This window comes from Monodelphis domestica, chromosome 2 (assembly GCF_027887165.1).
Source record: "Monodelphis domestica isolate mMonDom1 chromosome 2, mMonDom1.pri, whole genome shotgun sequence".
Lineage (NCBI taxonomy): Eukaryota > Metazoa > Chordata > Mammalia > Didelphimorphia > Didelphidae > Monodelphis > Monodelphis domestica.
Genome location: NC_077228.1, coordinates 163,547,010 through 163,570,059, shown reverse-complemented (window position 1 = coordinate 163,570,059; position 23,050 = coordinate 163,547,010). Strand labels below are relative to the sequence as shown.

General features: G+C 38.6%; 2 protein-coding genes and 1 long non-coding RNA gene across 10 annotated transcripts in view; 1 reads left to right on the top strand and 2 right to left on the bottom strand.

Moving 5' to 3' along the window:
- Window positions 1-12,407, bottom strand: LOC100029587 (intelectin-1-like). 7 transcript variants are annotated; one of them, XM_056816152.1, is made up of 8 exons: window positions 12,272-12,407; window positions 7,493-7,576; window positions 6,932-7,027; window positions 5,385-5,632; window positions 4,179-4,337; window positions 3,951-4,071; window positions 3,468-3,571; window positions 1-286 (listed from the first exon to the last, which is right to left on the bottom strand). In XM_056816152.1, coding segments are annotated over exons 1-8 (966 nt in total). In that variant the 5' UTR covers window positions 12,273-12,407; the 3' UTR covers window positions 1-133. The 7 variants fall into 7 exon arrangements, with proteins under 7 accessions (XP_056672130.1, XP_007481694.2, XP_007481692.2 ...); XM_007481632.2 differs by having other exon boundaries at window positions 12,255-12,402; XM_007481630.2 differs by lacking the exon at window positions 12,272-12,407 and adding an exon at window positions 8,045-8,820.
- Window positions 11,872-23,050, top strand: part of LOC130457174 (uncharacterized) — a 42,993-nt gene continuing 31,814 nt past the window's right edge. Inside the window, exons 1-2 of one of the 2 annotated variants that reach the window (XR_008916278.1) lie at window positions 11,872-11,928; window positions 19,157-19,228. This is a non-coding gene — a long non-coding RNA (uncharacterized LOC130457174). Of the gene's footprint in view, window positions 11,986-19,156; window positions 19,229-23,050 lie in introns of both variants that reach the window. The other variant, XR_008916279.1, reaches the window with a different exon arrangement.
- LOC100029582 (guanine nucleotide-binding protein G(s) subunit alpha) lies at window positions 14,315-15,772 on the bottom strand. Its single transcript, XM_003340148.3, has one exon. The coding sequence runs from the start codon at window positions 15,745-15,747 to the stop codon at window positions 14,608-14,610; it is 1,140 nt and encodes a 379-aa protein (XP_003340196.2). The 5' UTR covers window positions 15,748-15,772; the 3' UTR covers window positions 14,315-14,607.

Sequence of the window (23,050 nt, the reverse complement as noted above, 5' to 3'; positions counted from 1 at the left end):
TTGTGGTTTAATGGGATTTATTATTCTCTCCAAACTCCATGCCCAGAGGAATCACCTCACATTGGTTCTTGAGGAGAAGGGAAGTTATCCATTCCTGAATCTGCAAATGTCTGGTTCCAGAATGTCAAAGTGGTCATCTATAGAACAGGAGCACAGCAGCCTCTATTATCTCCCGACTGCTGCTATAACCAGTATGAGTTCCATAGCCATTCCAGTCAAAGGCAGAGAAATCTCCACATTGCCTGGGAGCCCCTTCTGGAAAGTATCCACCTCCACCAATGCAGTGCTGCAAAGGAGAAAGATGGCAATGAAAGAACCATGGGAACTTTATATTTACTGGGAGGATCAGTCAATGTAGGGAAATGCATGGAATCCCTTGACCCCATCAAGATATATGGAATTCCCCAAAATGCTAGCTGTCACCACACCTATAGTGCCCATTTCTCTATTCCTTGATTATATAATGATTGAATATTTGTGCTCAAATTGTGGTACAACCTTCCCAGTTGGTATTGATCTGATCAGCCACAAGTGGACACACTGTATATTGACCCTAATATAGTAACATCATTTGGATTCTCTTCCACCATGAGGGACAACCAACAACCAACCAATCAATGATATGACTTTAAGACCTAGTTCAAATGCTATCTCCTATGGGAAGTCTTCCCTAACAACTTAGACTTTAGCGATCCTTTCAGCCAGTATGAGTCCATATCCACTCAGTCCTTGAAAAGGCTTTCTCAGACAGCAGAAAGCCCCTTTATTCTGGAATCAGAAAACCTTGGTTTGAATCTTAGTTCTTTTCCTTATTCTCTGGGTGACCTTGGTCAGGCCAACTTCCCCTATCTGGGCCTCAGTTTCCTCATCTGAAGAATGATTTATATTAGATATTTCATTTGACATTTAAATTGAGAATAAAAATAAAAATTAATTTAAAAATAAAGAATAAGAACAAGTATCACCTCTCCACATCATGACTTTCCTCATTGTGGTTTTGATATGTCACATGAATTGGCATAAAAAATTAAATGGGAATTTTTGGGAGTTTTTCAGAAGTGACAGACAACATGTGAAGCTCAGCAGATGACAAAGAAAAAGTTTAGAAAATCAGAAATGCTTAAAATATATGTATAATATTGTGTAATATCAACACATTTTATGTTTTAAAACCATAAATATACACAATTTCTTTTAAAAATTAAAATAAGTAAGAAATTAAAGTTTTTTAAAAGAACATGAAAACCAGCAGACTAGAAATATAAATATATCTCTAAAAGTTTAGAAACTAAAAAATGTATAAAATATATGGACTGTTCTGCATATTACCTGTGTAGTATGTATTTTACTGTTTAATGACATAAATGAACAGCTACACATTTTTTCTTCTTAAAATTAAATTTGTAGTAAAAGAATACGCTAATGGTGAGTACCACTAGGGAATTTCAAAGGTTATTTTCAAATGGCTGTTGTTTATTCATGCAATATATTCAATATCATTCTCCTCAAATGTATTTCTTTTTAAATTTTTTAATATTTATTTCATTGCGAATTTCTTTCTCTTACAGTATTTTAAGTTTAAGTTATCATTGACCTATATATATCCAATAATCAACTACTCAAACCAAATTTTACAAAAAGGTATTGTAAACACCCCATAGAAAAGAGAGGAAAAAACCAAACTTCTTCTGTGGCAAAATGAGGGGCCAAATTTTTTTACATAGATTTTCCACATCACAGAGGGCTTTGCCATTTTAACCCAGCAATTTTGAAGGGATGCATGTAAATTGGATTAAGTGACTTCAAAATCTTTAAATCTATGCTCCTTTGATTCTGGATCCATCAACATACTAATTACCCTGCCCTGAACAGGTTTTAATTGGCCAATAGCCTTCTTCAAATGTGGCTCATAGAATGCAACATACAGTTCCAAATGTGGTCAAACAAAGGCAATGTGGGTTATTTATATAGTAATATATCCTAGGACAGAATTAGTCTTTTTTTTTAATAACGCCGCTAGTTCACACAGGGTCTTTCTATCGTGCTAGATATTCAAAGAATCTTTTAAAAAGAAAATAAAGCAATAACAAAACAGCAAGGGGAAAGAGGGAAGGAAATAAACATTAAAATAGCACATACCATGTGTCATAAATGCTTTACAAATATTCTCATTGGAGATAAATGAGTTGGCATATTGGAAAGAGTAATGATGTGGAGTGAGAGGAACTGAGACTTAATCTTGCCTCTGTCACTTTTAACACTTTACTTCTCAAACGCTGTCTCAATATGTGCAAAATAAGATGGTTTCACTAGATGTCCTCTAAGCCTTTTGATCATAACTGCCTGTCTAACCTGCTGATCACTATAATGAGCAAACACAACTGATCTCCATAAAAGATGAGGTCAGTCCTCCATATTTATTGAACCATGCAGTTTGATAAATGGCTATTTTTTAACCAATTGAGTCAAACAATAAAAGATTTTAAAATGACTGTTCAAATGCCTCCAAGGTTTTCATTATTTCAGCTATTAATAATAATAGTAACAACTAATATGTATCTAGGACTTACTATATGCAAAGAACTAGGCTAAGGACTATAAAATTATTTTCTAAATTGATCCTCATAACAACTCTTGAAGGGAGACGCTACACTATCCCCATTTTACAGATGAGGAAACTGAGGCAAACAGAAGATAAGTCACTTACCAAGGGTCACATAGGTAGTATCTGAGCCTGTATTTTAACTCAGGACTATACTGACTCTACCCACTGTACCATCTAGCAGATTTACTTCATGAGTGAAGAAGATTGGCTTCATTCTCAAACAGGACTTTTACCTCTTTCACTGATGCTCAGCAGCTACCTCTACCCAAAAATAGATTATTCCCTCAGTGCCTTAATCTGGAAGGAGAAGACATTTATCCAGTACAGTGAGATTCCTTAAAATAAAGGAGCTGGCACTAATCCAGGGGAGAATATTAGGTATCACAGTAGGTGAAGTTCTGGATATGGAGTCAGGAAGTTCTGGGATCAGATTCTGATTTGGTTACTGCCTAACTATATGATTCTAGACAAATCACTGCAATGCTCTCATTCTTTGTTTCCACAGCATTAAAGAGAGTATAATAATACTATCTACTACATAGAGTTATTGTGAAGATCAAATGAGAAAATATTTATAAAAACACTTTGTAAATCTTGAAGAATTATGTAAATACTAGTTATTATTACTGTTGCTGTTGTTAATCCCATTGGCTCAGGACTTTCTCCCTGTTTCTCTCTGTCTCTGTTTTTTTAGCTCTCTTTGTGTCTGTCTCGGTGTTTCTTCCTTTTTCTTTCCGCCTCAAACTCTCTACAATGAACTGAAAAGCACTAGAGTTATTGTAGGGTTCTCAGATACCTCCACCAGGCTCAGAGCTTCCAGAATTGCTACTCTCCAAACCCTCTGATGGGTCCCAGGACTCACAATTTCAGTGTTACATCCAGTGACTCGTATTCCAGCACAGAGGGCATTGGCTGCTCTCTCTGTATTAAATACCCGGAACTGGACAAAGCCTCCAACCAATTCCTCTGGAAAGGCACAAGAGAATTAGTCTAATCATTGTGAAAAGCAAAAATCTGGAAATTAGTTTTGAAGGAGCAGCCCCAGAGTTTCCTGAGGTACCTTAGACCCCAGACTATGGCTTAACATTCTAATGGTTCAGAGCAAGCCCTTCTTGGAACAGGTACTCATGCTTTACCACCACAGACATAGTCAGAAGGAGAAGGGACAAGAATACTCAAAGAAACCCCCAGCCCTGGGCCTCAGTCAAGTCCCCTTGCTTGCCTGAGGATTGGAAGAAAACCATGCTGTTTCTTTTATGGGCATGTCACCATGACATTGTGAAGTTCCCAGGGATGAAGATAAGAGCTGATGTAATTGTTTGGGGCTCATACAACAAACACTCACGCTGGCCAAGTGGAGAGTAATAACGGGCAGTTGTTTGTGCATCACCAAAATCATAGGTGACGGGTATAGCTGGGCCATTGTCAGTCCAACACTTGCCAATCCCATATTTCACTGGATACCTCTAGAGGACACACAAAAATGACACTGAGGACAGGAGTGTAGGGGTCCTGTTGAGAACATTTCCCAGGGAGGCTCCCCACCCACCTGGCACAAAAGACACCAGTTTACCTGATACAGGGCAAAGAGGTTCCCTCCAAAACCCTTGAAGAAGCCAGTGTTGGTACGATACCTCAGCAGGGAACTATTCCTCCACTGCTGCAAGGGAGACTTGTTGGGCACATGCCAGATGGCCAGATCCTTGGCCTGAATGCTATAGTAACCTGGATTCTAGAGGAAAACAGGAGTCTGAGCCCAATGTCTTCCAGGAGGACACATGAAGACTTGGACTAACACATGTGATGCCCAGTGGAATGCTGCGTCAGATACGGGAGGGGTGGTGGGAGGGGGGAGAGGAAAAGAAAATTATCTTTTTTTCCAATGAATAATATTTGAAAATGACCAAATAAAATAATGTTTAAAGGGAAAAAAAAGATTTGGACTAAAACTAATGTCCCTTATTTTATACACTGAGCTTTCAACTCCCTCTTATCATATGTGTGACAAAGGTCCAAAACAGAATCACAAATTTGGAATGATAAAAAAATATATAACAGGCATTTTATTGAACTGTAAAAAAATAAAAAAAGATTCCCAATTAAAATATATCAAAAAAGAGGCTATCTGATTTGAAGAATTTCAATGAAAGGGAACTGCCGCACCTCACTTCTCAAGGTAGTCCATTCTATTTTAAATAATTAGAATTGTTAGGAAGGGTTTTTTTCTTGACATCAATCTTAAACTGACATCTTTTCACTTATCTCCTGCTCCTCCTGCTTCTACTTGCTGGGGTCAGAACAAACACATCTAATCCCTCCCCATCATAAATAATTAACCCAGAACAGACAGAGTTTGAATGCAGATCAACTCATACCATTGCCCCCTTTGTTTCATTTTTATCTGTCTTCCTCCACAACATGACCAATATAGAAATATGTGTTGAATGATAGCAAAGATATAACCAACATCAAATTGTTTATTGTCTCAGAAAGAGGGGAAGAGAGATAGGGATGAAGGAAGAGAACCTAGAACTCTAAAACGACAGAAAATCAATGTCCTAAAATGGTTTTTACATGAGATCAGGAAAAAATAAAGAATTGTTGAAAAAAAAAATAAGTGAATAGCTTAGTCCTAGCAGGTGAAACTCCTCACATAAATTATCTAAGGACCACAAACATAGAAGGATAACCCAGAACCCATCCACAGGTAAACCACACTCATTCAAACAAGAAACCTTTGGCATTCAGACAGAGGATCTTGCAGGAATCCTGGGCATACCTTGTAGTCATCACTGGTAGCAGCTTCTGCAGATCCAAAGGTGACATAATTGGCCCAGTTCCCTTCACCCTCAGGATAGTCGACTCTGTTACCTTGCTGGCTGGACCAACGATCCCCCTGGGTGCACTTCCCTGCCAAGTGATTCTCATGCACACTGGCCACCAGGGTCCAGCCACCTCCCCCAGTACTCATGTCACAAAAGGTCTGGTAGATGTTCCCATTCCCACTCTGGAGGAAGTACAGGCCATCTGCAGAGGACAGTCACACAGGCTCACTCACTGACAGCCCAGGAGAAATCCAAAGGGCATGAAAAGACCAAAATAACAGAGGAAACACCTTTGGGGACTCACGCAGACCTGGCCTTGGGACTTTCCTTACTAGAGAAACTCTCCCTCAATCTGGGAGAGTATTTCTAAGCTGAGGCTGAAGCAGGGCATGGAAACAAGAATTCCCACTGAAAAAAAAATCTATTATTTGACAGCATTTTCTGTATCATAATAACATTCTCTTCTGTATAATATCTAAGAGAGTACAAATAGATTTCCTAAACACTACTCAGTGAGATGGGTAATGCATGATTTCTGATTCTTGTTTTATAGATTTCAACCCTGAGACTTACAGAAGTTACTCACCTGTCCAATAATCACACAACAAAGCTCTGAAGCTATATCCATGGGCTCTGAGCCTTGATCTCTTTCCACTATCTCACACTTGCTTTCTCTTGCCCACTCCTATACAAGTCAACAAAGAATTGACTAAAAGATTATAGTGATGGGCAGACCTGAACCAGCACCTGAAACATTGTAAATGGGAACTTCAACACCTCAGGTTTTTAATGCTAGCCCTGACATGCAGAAATCTTTGAGATATACAGGCTCTCTAGCTTCTATGCCATCTCCCATCACTGACCCTGAAGCTTCCTCCTTCTAAGCTTGGTTCAAAGGCCCCTAATCTGAGAGACTCTATCCTGCAATGGATGTACTGAGTGGATTACAGGACAGAAATGTTCCCCCTCAGCTCTCTCCAATTTCATATCTGTAACATAGCCAAGGGGCATGAAGTTGGCAGAGTGGTTAGAGTAGCAGCCTTCAAGTTAGGAAGACTCACCTCCCTTAGTTCAAATTTGGTCTCAGACATTTGCTACCTCTGATTCTGGGCAAATCACTTGACCTAGTTACCTCAGTTTCCTAATCTGTAAAATGGGCTAGAGAAGGAAATGGCAAACCACTCCAATATCTCTGCCAAGAAAACTCCAACTGGGGTCTGGAAGGGGTAGACATGACTGAAATGACTCAACAATAAGAGTAGTCCAGAAAGCAGGGAAAGAGGTTGCGGAAGGAAATAAAATGGGAAAAACCCAAGGATGATGTAGGTTTGTTGCATTCTGGCCTCTCTGAATTCAATCTGCTGAAACTCTATTAGGGTTGCAATCTCCTTGACAAACATTTGGTTGCCACAGTTGGTATAAGATAGGCTGAAAAAATGTCTCAGTTTGAACTTTGAAGACCCTGGCACCCGGGGATCAGCCTGACCTTGTCTTCACTCACCATCTGACTCTGGACATTTCTCTTTGATTTCCTTGCAGCTTTGAGGTATGGATTCTTTGAAATAAGCACAGGCTGCATGCAGGGGCAGAAGTTGACCTGAATTCCCAAAATGAGAAGAGAATGCTTACAGTTACTGCTTTGCCCCACAAGTCCCCACCACACAGCAGAGAGTTCTGCTTTCATCTGTCCTTGAAGAGATCAGAGATCACACTCATTTCTTTAATAAAGAAAAACAAGGCTCTTACCTTCAGTCACATAATCAATACTAAATATTTTTTCCAAAGGCAGAAGAAAGAGAAGGGCTAGGCAATTGAGGTTAAGTGACTTGTCTCAGGTCACATAACTAAGAAATGTCTGAGGATAAATCTGAACCCAGGACTTCTAGTCTCTAGACCTGGCTCTCTATCCACTGAGCCACCTAGAGCCCCTTAATCACATTCATTTCTAACAGGTTTTGTATACAATCAAGCCCCATGAAGCCTGAATAAACATGGGGAGGTTAGAAAAGCCATAATTTGGAGGCAGCTAGGTGGCTCAGTACTGCTAGGAAATTTGACTTACCAGCACAGCCCTCTTTGGTCAGCAACAATAGGAACAGCAATGTAGAAAGCCACATCATCATCTTCTCAGTGCAAATACTTGTCACTGCAAAGGGAGGCTGGAGACCATTATTTCCCATTTCCCAAACCACTTCCTCAGGTCTTGACCCTAGGCTAGGAAACCCTCTGAACCTTCCTTCAATCTTGATCCACACTATGAGTGTGTTAGTAAATGTTTAACAGTCACATCTCTGCACAAGTAAATAGATACGCACATACTCACATGCTAAAAAGTACATCTAGCACGTGTCATAATTGTATATACAGACGTTGTGCTATATATACATGTATAATGAATGATAGGCACACTTTTAAGTTTAACCTACATTGTTGACATTTTTCCCATCTCTTTAAGTCTAGGCAATCAGCAAAACAAGAAATCAGGTTCTGGTTCATATGATTTGTTGTTTCCTGTCTATAAATGCTTAGACTAAAAATTTAATGATTGGAAGCCAATATGAGCTGACTTGAACACTTCCCTGCCTGGACCCTCCCCCTTGGGGTTAAGACAGACCTGAAAGCTCAGCTTTCACCATCCCTGCTCTTCCAGTACCTGAGACCCACAGAGCTGTGACTTTCTTGACTTATTGCCTCTTCACAGCTTCAGAGAAAGATGAAGTTTCTCCTTTGTTGGGGGTGAAAAACTCAGCCCTTTATAGAGCTCTGCTCCAATAACCTGTTCTGCTGCCCCTCCCCTTGGACACTTGACAATGAGGAGAAGTAAGTCTGTTCTTCCCACAAATAATTCTGGCCAACATGACCAGGGCTCTTGGGTAACCATCTGTCCCCAAAGCCTCACATCAGTAGAAAGTATGGCATTGGGAGGAAGCCAAAAATTGCCTGCCTGAAGAGCCTTATTTTATCTTAAGTAGCATATGGTAGCTAAAGGAGGCAATAGGGGAAGAATGAAACTTCAAAGTATTTTCAAAGGATTCAACCTATTAGAACTCAGGATGCAGCAGAAGGATCTCTCCAATGTTGTCACAAAAACTGATAATATGCCAATGTGAACAAATGCTTTAATGAAACAAAACCAGCTCTTTGCCCCTTACTCTTGTCAAGGTGGAGAATTCTCAAGATTAAAAATGCTTCTAATTTTCCTCAATTTTAAACCTCATACACACCTCACACACCCCTCTTTGGGGAGGTTGAGATGCTCGGGATTTTGAAACTTGTTTTCATTCACCTTTAACTACTTAACAACCACAGCCATGCTTACAGAGCTTAGGCTTTTTTACTTCTATAAAAAATGAAAAAAAAATGTTGCAACGGAGTCAGCTAATATAAAGTCTGTAGATAAAAAAATTTGTTAAAATAATTCTTCTGATTTGATTGAGTTGTAGCCTTAAATTAGTTTTGGGCACACATTTCATTTTCCTGAGTATTTATTCATTGACAATAAGGACTCATTTACCATTGAACTATTATATATATATATATAAATCTATAGGTGAATGGATTAGCATTCCTAGTCACAAAGGTTTTCTTCTTATCTCCCTGTTTCCTGCCTGGAGGCTTCAAAATGTATAAACTTTACTGGTACTAGGGAGCAACTCAGTGTTCTATCTGAATCTTGTATATTAAAAATGCTGCTTAGACTATTATTTATGTGCAAGGCTTCCCCCCTTTTGGCACTGATATTTTGCCAGATTTTCTTTATGACCTAAACTCTTCCTTTTAGGAAAAAGGGACCTCTTTGAATTTGCTTACTCATTCATGATGTCTAAAACTTTCTATCTGCCTCCAGGATTTCCATATTCTATTCCTTTCCTTCCTGAGGCTCCTTTCATTATGCAGAAAATTTGCTATTAACAGGAGAAAAGTGGGAAGTAACTTAAAATGAGGGAGAAAATCTCCCATAATTTGGAATATAAATGCCAAGCGTAAATTGGCAATGATCAGCAGTCACCTGTAGAACTTGACAGAAACTTAGCCCTTTCCTTCACCCTTCTATCAATAACTCATTTCCTCCATAGCATTTCTTTTCCCAATTTTCTTCCCATACAATTCACCCTTAGATGGCAATTCTCTCTAACCCTGCTCCAGATTTAAAATAAATTTATCTTCTATTACTAACAATTATTTCTAGGCTCCGTCATTCTTTCCTAACTTCTGATACCACTTTGAGACAAACTAGCGCTCTGGAATCTTTGCTGCAAATTCTCAAATTAACAGATGTTACTTTCAAACCTCTTAGCCAGGTAAAATGCTCCTATTTAAACTTTCCCACTTCAACTCAATCTGGGGAATAGCTCTGTCCTTTCTAGGTCCTCTACTTAAAGGGACTTTGCTCAGGGTAAATAAAAATTCTTAGGGGAAATAAAATGGCCAGTTTTATGTCTGCTACAGAAATATTTTTAAGTCAATGAAAACGATGAGAAGCAGTGCTTATCCGGATTCTGTATCTTGGGGGCTCCTTTGGATTTCTCGTAAATGTCTTCTTCAGGAATCCTTCAGATTCTAGGCTGCAGGAAAATCTTGTCCAGGCTTTTGGCTCCTAAGAAACATCTTGAGGTAAAACTTAACTTTAATAGATTTTAATCACTTCACCCATACTCCAGAACTGGGGTGGTAAATACAGGGAGTTCCTAGAAATGTCTTGGGAGTTTCCCATGTGGGGAATTCCTTTCTCTATTAGCGATCATGTGCCAATGATCATCAGAAATAATGTTCCAAAAACCATTAGTTCTCTCCTCTTAAAAAGGAAAATTAGTTGTTAGTATTCATTGGTCTTTTAAAACAAAAAACCTATCTATTATAATGGTTGACCTCTGGAAATTTGCCTTAAAAATTCCCAGAATCAGCTTAGTCCATGATCCTTTTACTTTTTCAAAAACTAAAACCCATAACATTTTTCCTCCAAACACAAACTTAAAATGTCCAGGGTTTCCTTACCATTTAAAGCACTGCCTTTTCCCCAATATTTCTTGTCCTTTACAACAATTCAGTGCCCAGTTGGTCTGTAGTTGACCATCCTAAAATGAACTTTCTTTACTTCAGAACTTACACACATGCATTTCAGAAAAACCTTGCTATTTGAAAACAATTAACAGCTGGAAAAAAATGTGAAATTATAGCCCTCAAATAGCCAAGTTAATACCTAGAATGAAATGCATCTTATTGCCAATATTAACTGCACTTCATACACAATATTTCATACATTAACCATACCAAAACTTTAGGAAAAAAAAATTATAGACCTTAAAGTTAAGAATTTCTGGACTTCCTTTTGTCTCCTGCTAGATATTCCCATATCCAGATCACCAGCTCCAGACTCGCCTCTTCAACTTTTGGGAGGAATTAATTGGTAACACAACTTTCAGACATTATTTCCTAATGTTTAAATCACAAGCATTTGAAATTATTAGCGAAGTCTCCACCTAAGAAATACATTAGACATAATATAAGCAAAACCCTACACAAAAAATGGGTAAGAAATCCAGAACTTAAGTTCTTAAGCTTTTTCACAAAACATTATAACCATTTAAACCTCAAGCCTGGCATTTCAATTCATGAAGAAACTTTCTCTATTTTAATCAACTTAAAGCAGTTACCCAGAGTTTCAGTTGAACACTCCGACTCTCACACTCCAACTCAGCTTCCCATTCAAAGCTTTCAGCCAACCTTTCACTCTTCTGAATGACTCTCCTTGCCCTCACCTCTAGCACAGACACTGTTACACTCAACACAGGCACCAACACACACACCCAAAGTCTAATTGAGCTCCAAGATTGTAGCCAGGTTGAACTAGACTCTATGTTGTCCCATATGTGTTGGGGCCAGACTCTGCCATCTTCTCATCTTCTCAAACCTTAAAAATGGCCATATCATTAGGTGGTTGAGGCTGCTGGCTGCCCCGAGCTCAATTTTGGGGATCACAGATGTGCTGTTACCCATGTCCAGCAGCACCCAGGTAGCTCTGGACTAATGCAGCTCTCTGTGCACCCCATAGACTCCTGTTTAACAATCCCTTAATTAAAGAGAAAGTCACTCTGTGAATTTTAAAACTATTCCACCCTAATCAGACCATTCTTTAGGAGATCTGATTTAGCTATTTCCTGATCAATAACAATGGAGATACTTGGAATAACAGAATCAGGTCTTGGAAACTCTACATTTCTCCTCTCTTCTTAGTTTAACAAGATTTGGAAGGTCTGCATTAAACTCAAGATTTAATTATCTGAGGAAATGACCTTCAACAGACATGTGCAGAAAAAAGGACAGATCTCTGGGCTGTCCTAAGTCAAGCTAAATCATCATTGGTACAGATGAGACACAGGAAAAGTGATGTAAAACTGTCTATATAAGGCATGTCACTTCCTCTCTCCTCCTCTTTCCCTGGAGAGGCGACTCTGGCTGAGAGTGTGCTGGGCATTTCAACATCTTGGATGTTGGGTGGTGAGTTTTGCCCTTGAGCTGATTCAGGTTCGGGCAAAGAGCTGAGCGTCTTTGGAGGTCAGGCGGATTCTTTCCTCCTTCACACTCAAAACCTTACTTTCTAGATCTCCTAATCTTCCTACCTGATAATAGCCCCTTCCTTCCTCCTTCTTCTTAAATCTCCTCCACTATATCAATTAAATCACCATAAAATTTCCAACTGAGTTTGGGTGTTTCATTAGGATTTTATAAGTAAAATCCTTGGCGACCAAATATAATTATTAAATTCAGTCTCAACAATAATTTTAACCCTTACAACTCCCAAATACATGAGATGCGAGTCCTACCTCTGAGAGCCACTTACTTGGCCTTCTACTAACCAGACTCCTGACCCAAACCCAAATGGGTTGTGTGAGGTACTTCAAGTCTTGGGGTCCTCATTAGCAGGAGGGCTCAGGCAGTTGAGACTTCGGGTCTCATTGGGGCCTCCATTAATGTTAACTGGAAAAAAAAACAGAACTATTAAATAGTCAAAATCACTCTTTAATCAAGGACAAAAGGGGTTCAATACTAGTAGGCCTTGACAACAGAACTGCTCACCACATGCAACTGCACAGAGTCCAAGGATTGAACTCTGGCCACCCTGGTCACTGACCCCTGGGAAAATGCCAAACGTAAGAGAATGACAATTCTGAAGAGCCATCAAAGTTGGGGAGCTTAAATACCTTTCTAGATGACCTGGAGGTTTATGGTAAGAGTGATAGTTGATTGACTTTACAATGGTAAGAAAGTAAAATGAGGATTTCCAGACAGGAATAACAGTGAGGGGCTGATGCTTTACAATGGACACAAAAAGGAAAGACCCAACCCAGGGCTGGGCCACCTTGCTAATGGACTTTAGCCTAGGAGGAGAAACCATTGGGACAAAAGAGATACTTAACATCTGATGGGATTAGCTATTTTCACCCAAACTACCAGGATGTCTATTGTCTGGTGAAGCAGGGCCTTTCCTTAGGGGGAAAACTCTCCTGTGACAAGGTCAAAACCTGGGGTTTCTACTTCCAAACTAAATAAACTGGGGACTTCTAGATTTCCACATTGGCACTCTCTACTTTGGCATAATTTTGTAAAGGTATTGAATGTCTACTCTTTAACTTGTGGAGAATCTAAGGCTCAAAGATCCAAAGTCTTTCATTATCTTTATTGAATCGCAACAGTCCCAACCAGTGAATGGTTTAATCTTTTTCCAGAAAGAAGACTGGGCTTGGGAATGCTTTGCTCTTGCCTTAGGCAGTGTCTTGGGGTCCTTTTGCTGTCTTGTGCAGGGGCTCAGAGCCTTCAGAGGTGGGTGAGGATGCATACTTTTGCTGTTGGCTTGCAGCAGGGCTGCCCTTCTCTCTCATTCCTGTGAAATAGATCTTTCCTGTCAAGCCTCCAAGTCCTCTGAGCTGGAAGGTTGCTTAACTCTGGCCCTTTCTTGGATCTGCCACTCCAGAATTCATTTTGATGCATTATTTTTGTGTTTTGGGAGGGTATTTTTGGAGAAGTTAGGGGTTCTCTACAGTTACCCCATTATCTAGGGCTAATTAATGTTGTTGTTTTCATTTTCGTTTTGCATATAGCTCATTTGAGGTCAGAGATCACCTGGGTTCAAATTTCACTAAATTTGAGAAGATAACGTTTGGTTTCTTATCTAATTGCTGAAGTTCCGCTATTTAATAAACTCAGGAAAGATATGCACTGGTCAAAAAGTCACATATTTAGTATCAAATAGAAGAAAAATGGCTTCACATAACACACATAAAAGTTGCCCTTCAACACAAATTTCATACATATAAACATAAATGCAAATATATATATACCTTCTGAACACACATATGCCTCAATGAATGGGCATCCCCTTAATTTCTTTTTTTTTGTTTTTTTTTGTTTTTTTTTTCAGTTAATGATTTTTTTTATATATAGCAGACAGGATCATGAGTGGACAAACTGAAAACAGTGTGTGGTGAGCTCTCTGCAATCACAGGCTGTATGCAGTTCAAATAATAAAGTCCAAGGTTGTCCCAAGACCAACAAAGCTGGATTTAAAAATACCCTTTTGAAAGGTAGCAGTAAGTTTTTGCACTAAGTCTGCTGTAGAATTGTCAGTATTTCCGTTCAAAGCCACATTACAGTCAGAGAACCAAACCAAATTTGGGTGTCTTTCTTCACACTTGATCTGTAACTTGGCACCTTCTCTCATCTGATGCAGTGAATGGATAAAAAGTTGAAATCATGGGTAATATGAGTTTGCCCATAATGGTGTTATATTACCAAATATTTCTCGCTCCATGTGTGTACATGTGTGTATGTATGTATGTATGTATGTATGCATGCGTGTGTGTTAACTTTTATTATTCCCCAATCCTTCATGGTGCTTCACACATTCAAGGCTTTATTTGTTATTTGATTCTGTTGCCGGTAATAATGTTAGGGAACCCAGGTGGAAATAGCCTATTTGGCTGGCCATTTTAAAACTGTCCAAGGGAGACAGAAGCAAGCTAAAAGTCTGCTATTGTCCAGCAAGGAAAAAAGGCAAGGGTGCAAATTGGAGGGAGACTGCATCAATTCTCTTCTACCCTATGTGGGCAAATATTTTTTTTGTGTTTTGTTTTAACATGAGCATTAAGGAGTCCAAAACACAGGAAAAAGTGCTCTCCATCACAATAACTCATATTGACGAAGGTGCATCCGTTGAATAATGTCCCGACAGTCATTGAAAACCCTTCTGATGTTTTCTGTATCCACTGCACATGTGAAGTGGGGATAGCAGTAGTGCCTTCCATCTCCACTTGCTGTGCTGATTCTAAGAAATTCATCCCTAATAAAATACTTGGCCCTTGTAACTCTGGGATCCTCACCAGGTTCAGGTGTTGCATCATCTGGTGTGGTGTAGCGAGCAAATTCTGGAAAGTAGTCCTCAATTTTAGATTTCCCTGCCAAAACTTTCTCTGCTAATAAATCCTGTTTATTCAGGAATAGAATTACTGAAATGGTCCGTAGCCACCTGTTGTTCCAGATACTCTTGAACAGATTTAGCGCTTCTTGAAGCCGATTGGTCTGATTGTCCTCTCGAATAACCATGTTGTAGCTACTGCTGGCCACCACAAATATGATAGCAGTCACGTCATTAAAACACTGGATCCATTTTCTACGTTCATCTCGTTGTCCTCCGACATCAAACATGTGAAATTTTACTTTGTCCACTTGAAATTTGGTTTCAAAAATCCCTGATGTCAATACTCTGCATCTGAGAAGATCTTGGTCAGATGGTGTATATTCATTTTGTTTGACTACATCAATCTTGTCTAGAAAGTACTGAGCACAATCAATCAACTGATATTCATTAGATCTCTCGTAGCAGGCTTTCACACCTTCATCTTGCCAAAGCGTTTTAGTATGTTCATAAAATTCTGGTGGGAAGTCAAAGTCTATCTGGTTAGCTAAGTTTAAAATGTAGTCAATTCGAAACTGATTCTCTGGATTGGCTAGCTCAACTGGAGGTGCCAAATTTCCCACTGCTGTCACTATTGTCTCTATAGCTTCTTTAATATTATTTTTAATATCTTGTATTTTCATTTTTTTCTCCTCAGCATTAAATCCATTGACGTGCAAGATCCTCATCTGTTTTACAATTGTGCTTTTACCAGATTCACCAGCACCCAGCAGCAGGAGGCGGTGGGTGGCCCGGTAGAGCTGCTTGTCCTTCTGCAGCTGCTTCTCGATCTTCTTGTTGGCCTCTCGCTGTGCCTTCTCCTCGTTCCGCTGATCTTCCGTCTTGCTGTTCCCCAGGCACCCCATGGCGGCGGCGGCAGTGGCGGCGGCGGCGGCAGCGGCGGCCCCCCCACCCCCACCCAGCGGCCTCCGTCCGTCAGACCCGCCCGGCCCGGCCCGGCCGCCCCCACCCCGAAAAAAGTGAAAAAAATATATATATATAGCACGGGGGTGGGGGGGTGAACTAGGAAGGAGGGGGGCGAGGAGACTGAGGGGGGCAGGGAGGTAAAAATAAAAATTACCTCACAAAATCAACCTCCCCTCCCCAAAAATATAAGTGTGTATGTGAGTGTGCGCATCTGCGTGTGGGTGAGGGTGGGTGTGTGTATCGTCTCCCAGGCGCGGGGGAGCGGTGGAGCGGGGGCCGCCGCCTCCCCGCCCCCCCCCCCTCTCTCTGTGGAAGCCCTGTCGAGCTCAGGGGGCTGCTGCCGCCGCCGCCGCCGCCGCCGCCGCCGCCGCCGCTGCTGCCGGGGCTGCCACCGCCGCAGCAGCAGCAGCTGCCCCCCATCCCCTTAATTTCTAATTATTTGCCCCCACAGAAAGAACTACTATGAATACTGTAAATCTTGAAATGTGAATGTTAAAAATTTCCCCATCGGGGAATTCTTAATTGGAACAAATTCCCTACTGAGAAACATTCCCCATTTTGATGTGAGAACTCGCCAGGATCAGAAATGGGAGGACCTCTACTCCAACCGTACTTAAGACTGCTTTAGGGGAGAAAACTCCTTGCTATGGGAGGACCCCTACTCTACCTGTACTTAAGACTGCTTTAGGAGAGAAAACTCCTTGCTAAATAAACAATGAAAGTTCTTGGACCCATGCTTATAAGGCAAGGAGTTCTTTGAGCCAGGCCTGTTTTTAGAATTGATACAATGGGATGCTAGGTACCTAAAAGGGTCGGGCAAGTTTTCTCTTGATGAGATTAGTTGACTCATCTGTGTTTTCTCTCCTTCAGACATACTGAGGAGATTGGTCAACTTAGCAGGAATTTAGATGGGCAGCCCTTTGGAAAGCATCTACAGTGATTGGTAGATGTAGGGACTTAGGGGAGGTGACATGGGAGAAAAACCCCTATATAAGAAAAAGCAGAATCTCTTGAGGATATATCCTTTAAGAGGAATTCCTTTTGGAGGATCTCTGATAAGGACCACTTGGGAAGAATCTCTTGAGAGAGGCCCTGGAGAAGGGAAGCTCTTGGAGGACAATCCCTAAGGAGGTCTCGCTGGAGCTCCTCTAAGGGGACTCTGTCCCTCTGGAGCCTCTGGAGGGAGGCCCTTTGGAACAGTCTCTGGCTGGAAGGCTCTCTGGTGAAGTCAGCTGAGATGGAGCTGGCCTGGTGTCACTATAATCCTTGTTTAGGCAGACCTTGTGGTGAGTGTTAAAAGACTGACTGACTGATTCTCTTTCTTAAGACTCAGGTCTAGACCATATTGGCTTGAGGCCCTTCATAATTATTCCTTTCCTACTCTTTCTCTAATTCCTCATTATATTATTAATTAAAATCTCTATAAAACCCAGTTTACTTGGGTATTTGAATAATTGGGAATATTTCCCTGGCGATCACCTTATATTTGATTTAAAACCAAGACACTGTAGTGAAACATATTTTCTGCAGTCAAATTTACTCACCCTCTCTTATATCTATCACAATTTATATCTTCCACCATTTTAACTCACTGCAGTTTATGGGCTTCACTGTTTTAAATCTCACAATACTTTATGCAAATAGATCCTTTTCCCTTTTTAAAATCCCTTTGGGATGTATACCTCATAGTGGTATTTATGGGTCAAATGGTATATCCAGTCCTATAAAACTTTTGGTTACAGTTCCAAATTATTCTCCAGAATTATTGAATCAGCTCTCAACTCCACTAACAGTACCCTTTAGAATACCTATTTTTTCCACATTCCCTACAACATTTATCATTTTAGTTTACCTAGCATCTTAGCCAATCTGATAGGTGAGGAGATACCTCAGAGTTATTTTGATTTCCACTTCTCTAATTAGCAGTGATTTTGAGCATTTTTTACACTTGACTTGAAAAGTTGGATTTCATCTTAATACTGACTTTCAAATCCTTTGACCATTTATTAATTGGAGATGGCTCTTATTTTTAGAAAGGTGTCCCAGTTCATTATATATTTGAGAAATAAGTCCTTTTTCAGAGAAACATGCTATGTTTTTCCCAGTTTCTTGCTTTCCTTCTAGTTTTAACTATGCTAGTTTTCTTTGGGTAAAACATTTTTAGAATCATGTAATCAAATGGTCCATATTACCATTCTGATCCTTTCTATCTCTTGTTTGAAAATAAACTTTTCTCTTATTTATAGATCTGATAGGTACATTTTTCCATGTTTCCCTAGTTATGCTATCAACTTGTATCTAAATAATGAATCCATTTTGACGTTATTTTTGGTACATGGCATAAAATCTTGGTCTATGCCAAGTTTTTGCCAAACTGCTTTCTAGTTTTACCAGAAATTCTTATGAAATAATGAGTTCTTACCCCCAAAAGCTTAGATCTTTGGATATATAAAACACTAGTTTACCATGGTCATTAACTATTGTACATGTGTACCTAATCTATTCCAGTGATTCACCATTTTATTTCTTACCAGTACCAGATTGTTTTTATGATTACCACTTAGTAATATAGTTTGAATTTTATGCTGTGAAGCTAATCTCCTTCACATATTTTTTATTGATTCCCTTGATTCTTGACTCTTTCTTCCAGATGAATTTTATTATTTTTTCTACTTTTATAAAATAATTTTTGGTAGTTTGATTGGTACCATGTTGCTACAACAAAAGAATATGTAATAGAGATGAATGACACAGGTAGGGTAATCAGGGGTCAGTTCCCACTGACCTGTGGGATGATCAGCTAAAAGAATCATTGTTGCTTTTAATCAGCTTTCATAATCAATCATAATTACTTAGGAGATAAGTAACAAAAACATTTGTTGTTAGGTGCAGGGTTAAAGGGCAAATTCATTACAACCCAGAATCAGGTATTTTATTAATTCCCTAGGTTATTTTTCTGTTATTTAGAAGTGTTGCTGGACTTCAATAAACAAAACAAGTCGGTGGAGTGTGATATACCAGGCTGTACCTAAAGGCTGATTGATAGGCCTGTTGTCTTTGGTTTGTAATGGGGGCAGAGAACCTGGATGTTATCCTGCTGGAGGAAATAAAAAGGGGGTAGTAGGTGCATGGAATTCTTTAAGTTTTAATTCTGTGAATAAGATCTTTCAAGTGGATCTTTGGGATTGTATTCTGGGAGGATTAAGCATGGGATATGTGTGATAACCCTGTTAAATACTTGCTCTCATATTTCTCCTGAAACTGGGGAAAGAACAATAATTATTATAATTTCATTAGTAAGGGAAGTTACATAAAGAGGGGCTGAGTGGGTGTCTCCATACTTCCTAGGACCCACATTGTGACATCCTGGTTTCCATGGCTTGATGGCCCCTGGCAACTTGTTCAATTTCTTTTTCTAAGGTAAGGCTCTTTCAGTATTGTTTTCTCTTCAATTAATCTGGATAATTTATGTTTTGTAAAAACTCATCCATTTCACTTTCATTGTTCTTTTACTAGCATATAATTGGGCAACAATAATTTCAATTAATTGCTTTAATTTCATCTTCACTTATAGTTTATTCATCTTTTTCATTTTTGATCCTGGTAATTAGGTTTCCTTTCTTCTTTTTTTAAAACAAATTAACCAATGGTTTATCTATTTTGTTGATTTTTTCATAAAACCAGCTCCTTATTTTATTTATTAGTTCAATGGTTTATTTGAGATTTTTATTTTTAGTTTTTATTGCTCTCTTCTTTTAATTTCAAGATTTCCATTTTGGTATTAGGATTTTTAACTTTGTCTTTTATTCTAGGTTTTTAGTTGTATGCCCAAATCATTGAGCTGTTCTTTCTCTCTTTTATTGATGTACACATTTAGAGATATACATTCAATTAAGTACTATTTTATCTGCATGCCACATATTCTAGTTTTTTTGTCTTACTGTTGTCATCTTTAACTAAATTATTGATTATTTCTATGCTTTGTACTTTAACACACTTATTTTTTAGGATTTGGTTATTTAGATTCCAATTTGTTTTTAGTCTATACTTCCACACCCCTAATGAAATGTAATTTTATTGCATTGTGGTCTGAAATAGGAGCATTTGATATTTCTGCTTTTCTGCATTTCTTTGTGACATTTATTTGAACTAATATATGATCATTCTGCCATGTATAACTGGAGAAAGGCCATACTCTTTTCTATTACCATTTGGTTTTCTCCCCAGGTCTGTCTAACTCCACTCTCAAAGCTCTTCCTTGTGCATCTTTTTTATATGAGATAATTTTCTTCTTTTTTTTGATCCCTTCTGCCTTCTCTCATTACATTTTTCTTTCTTGGTCATCAGTTTTTTAAGAGTACTCCAAAATAATCAGCTCACTCCTGTCTTTTGTATATAGAGTTCTTTTACATAACCTAATAATGATGAAGTTCTTATATATGCCATCTTCCCATATAGGAATAAAAATAGTTTAACATTATTGAGTCACTTATGACTTCTATTTTATGTTTACCTTTTTATACTTCTCTTAAATCTTGTATTTGAAAGTCATATTTCCTATTTACCTCTGCTTTTTTCATCAGGAATTCTTGAAATTCCTCTATTTTGCTTAATATCCAATTTTTCTTCCTGAAGGATTAGACTAGGCTTTGCTGGGTAGGTTCTTGTAACATACCAGGCATGAAAGTATGGTTGATATATTAAATACTTGATCAGATCAGTTAATGATCAATATATAGACAGTTTTAAGGGCAGGAGAATTCCTGAGCCTAAGCCACAAAGGCTAAGCCCTTACCTTGTCAAACCTCATTCCTCTGAAAAGCTCATGTCAAGTGAATCCCCACCTCCTCTGATCGGGTCATTGTCTATTCAACCAATGTTAAGACCTACGTGCTATGTTACGTATTCATTGATCACCTCTCAATCCACAGTAAATGCTGGGGTGAGGGGCACTACTCTCTCTCTTGATTCCTGCAACCTTGGAGTTCTTCCTTCTATCTCTCTTTATCTTTCCTAGCACCACTCTTGGCAACATGCTGTCTATCTATGAATTCTTACTTCCATGTGTTCTCTTATTTCTCATGTTTTCCTTTTATTGATTTTCAAAGGAAAACATTACAGGAGCAAGCGCCGCTCCCCATAGCAATTAACTTGTCTGTGAGTCTTCATTTATCCTCATCCATCATCCTCAGGCTCCTTCCTCCTTCTCAAGCTATATCCCACAAAGAAAAAGTATATAGCAACCGCTGGTCAGATTTTTATAGTTCTCTTATTTATAATTCTAACACTTGCTTTCTGGAATATCATATTCCAAACTTTTTATTTCTTTTAAGTGACACTGTGAAATCTTCTGTGATCCTGATTATAATTCCAAGATATTGGGATTGTTTTTTTTCTGTAGGCTTGAAATATTTTCTCTCTGGTCTCTTTATTTCTTTTATTTGTGGCAAACATTACTAAATCCAAATAAATTGAAAAATCAATATTCCTTTAGAAATTCTCTGGGCAGTTTCCATCACTAGAATAATCATCACTTTGGCATAGACATCCCAAGATAAGGCTTGATCAAAATACGCAGAGGCAGAATTGATGAATTATAAGCATGACCTTGAGAGCAATACCATGGACAGGAGGTGTTTTGTCCAATTGGACTCTAAGACTTCTTCTAAATTCAACCTGCTTTATTTGTTCTCAGAGAAGGCTAATAAAATGGGGAGTTATGGGAGCACAGGAAAAATACATCATTCAAAAGATCACAATTTTAGAGTCAGAAAAGACTGTTGTTATTGTATAATTCAATCTTCTCAATTTATAGATGAGAGAGCTCTAACTTTGTTGGACTTGAAATCAGAAAATTTGAATCCTGCCTCAGATTCTTACTAGTTGTATGACTCTGGACACATCATTTAAACCCTCTATTCTCATAAAATAGGGCAATAACTAGGGGTTCTTTGACATTCGAATGCCATAACATATAAAGCATGTCACAAATTTTAAAGTTCCATATAAATGCTAACTGTTGTTGCTTCTGATACTGTTATTGCTATTTCTGAGGCTATTGATAGTGTTTCTGATGCTATAATTGTTGTTGTAATTGCGACTGCTACTGTTATTGTAATGCTTGTTGTTGCTGAAGCTGTTGCTATTTTATTGGTGGTTGCTGTTGTAATTATAGTGCTCCTATGGTAGTTATAGTTGCTGCTGCTTCTGCTGCTCTAGTACTAGGCGTTGTTATTGTTGTTTTTGTTATTGCTATTGCTATTGGCATTTGGTTATAATATTCTCAGCAGTTTTTTGGGGGGATCTCCTTTAGGTGTTAATCAGTAGATTCTTTCATTTTCTATTTTACATTCTGATTCCATAATTTTGGGGTAGTATTCCTTAATAATTTCTTAAAATATGATATCTGGACTCGTTATTCAATCAGGGCTTTTAAATAGTTCAATAATTCTTAAATGATCTCCCCTTGATCTGTTTTCCAAGTCAGTTATATTTATCATGAGGTATTTCATATTTTCTTCTTTTTTTTCATCCTACTAACTTAATTTTGTTGTTCCTTGATGTCTTGTGAAGTTATTACTAGATTACACTTGTCTGATTCTCATTTTTAAAGAATGATTTTCTTCAGAGAGCTTTTGTGCCTCTTTTTCCATTTGGCCAATTCTGCTTCTTAAGAAATTATTTTCATCAGTAAAATTTTGCAGCTCTTATACTATTTGGTCAGTTCTGGTTTTTAAGGTGTTTTCTTTTTATTTTCAGTGTTTCTTTTACAAAGCTATTAAATGCCTTTTTGTAATTTTCCCCTTCAATTTTATTTTTTTTACCCAATTGGCAAAAAAGGTAGGTTCATTCTCTATCTGGATAATTCCTCTTAAATATGAATACAGATGCTGTCTGGTGGTCTGTGGGATGCTGCTATTCCCAGGCGTGTTGATTTAGAATCTTGAGCCCTAGAGACTATATTTCCCATAATCCCCTTTTCCTTTTCCTGTTTTGTTTCTCCATATGTGGGGAGAGTTTTGAGTGCTGTTTCCACCCACAGGAGGATCTCTGGTTCCATGGTGGAGGAGGGAAGAGTGACTCTGAGTTTTTGCTAGCCTTACTTCCTTATACTTCAAGATAAATGTTTAATAAATATTATTAAATAAAATTTACTTGGAGTACTGGATATTAATTTTAATCTTTATATTTTTGGCAGACCATAAAAGGATTCTATAACTCAGCTTTTCTTTTTCTTTTTCA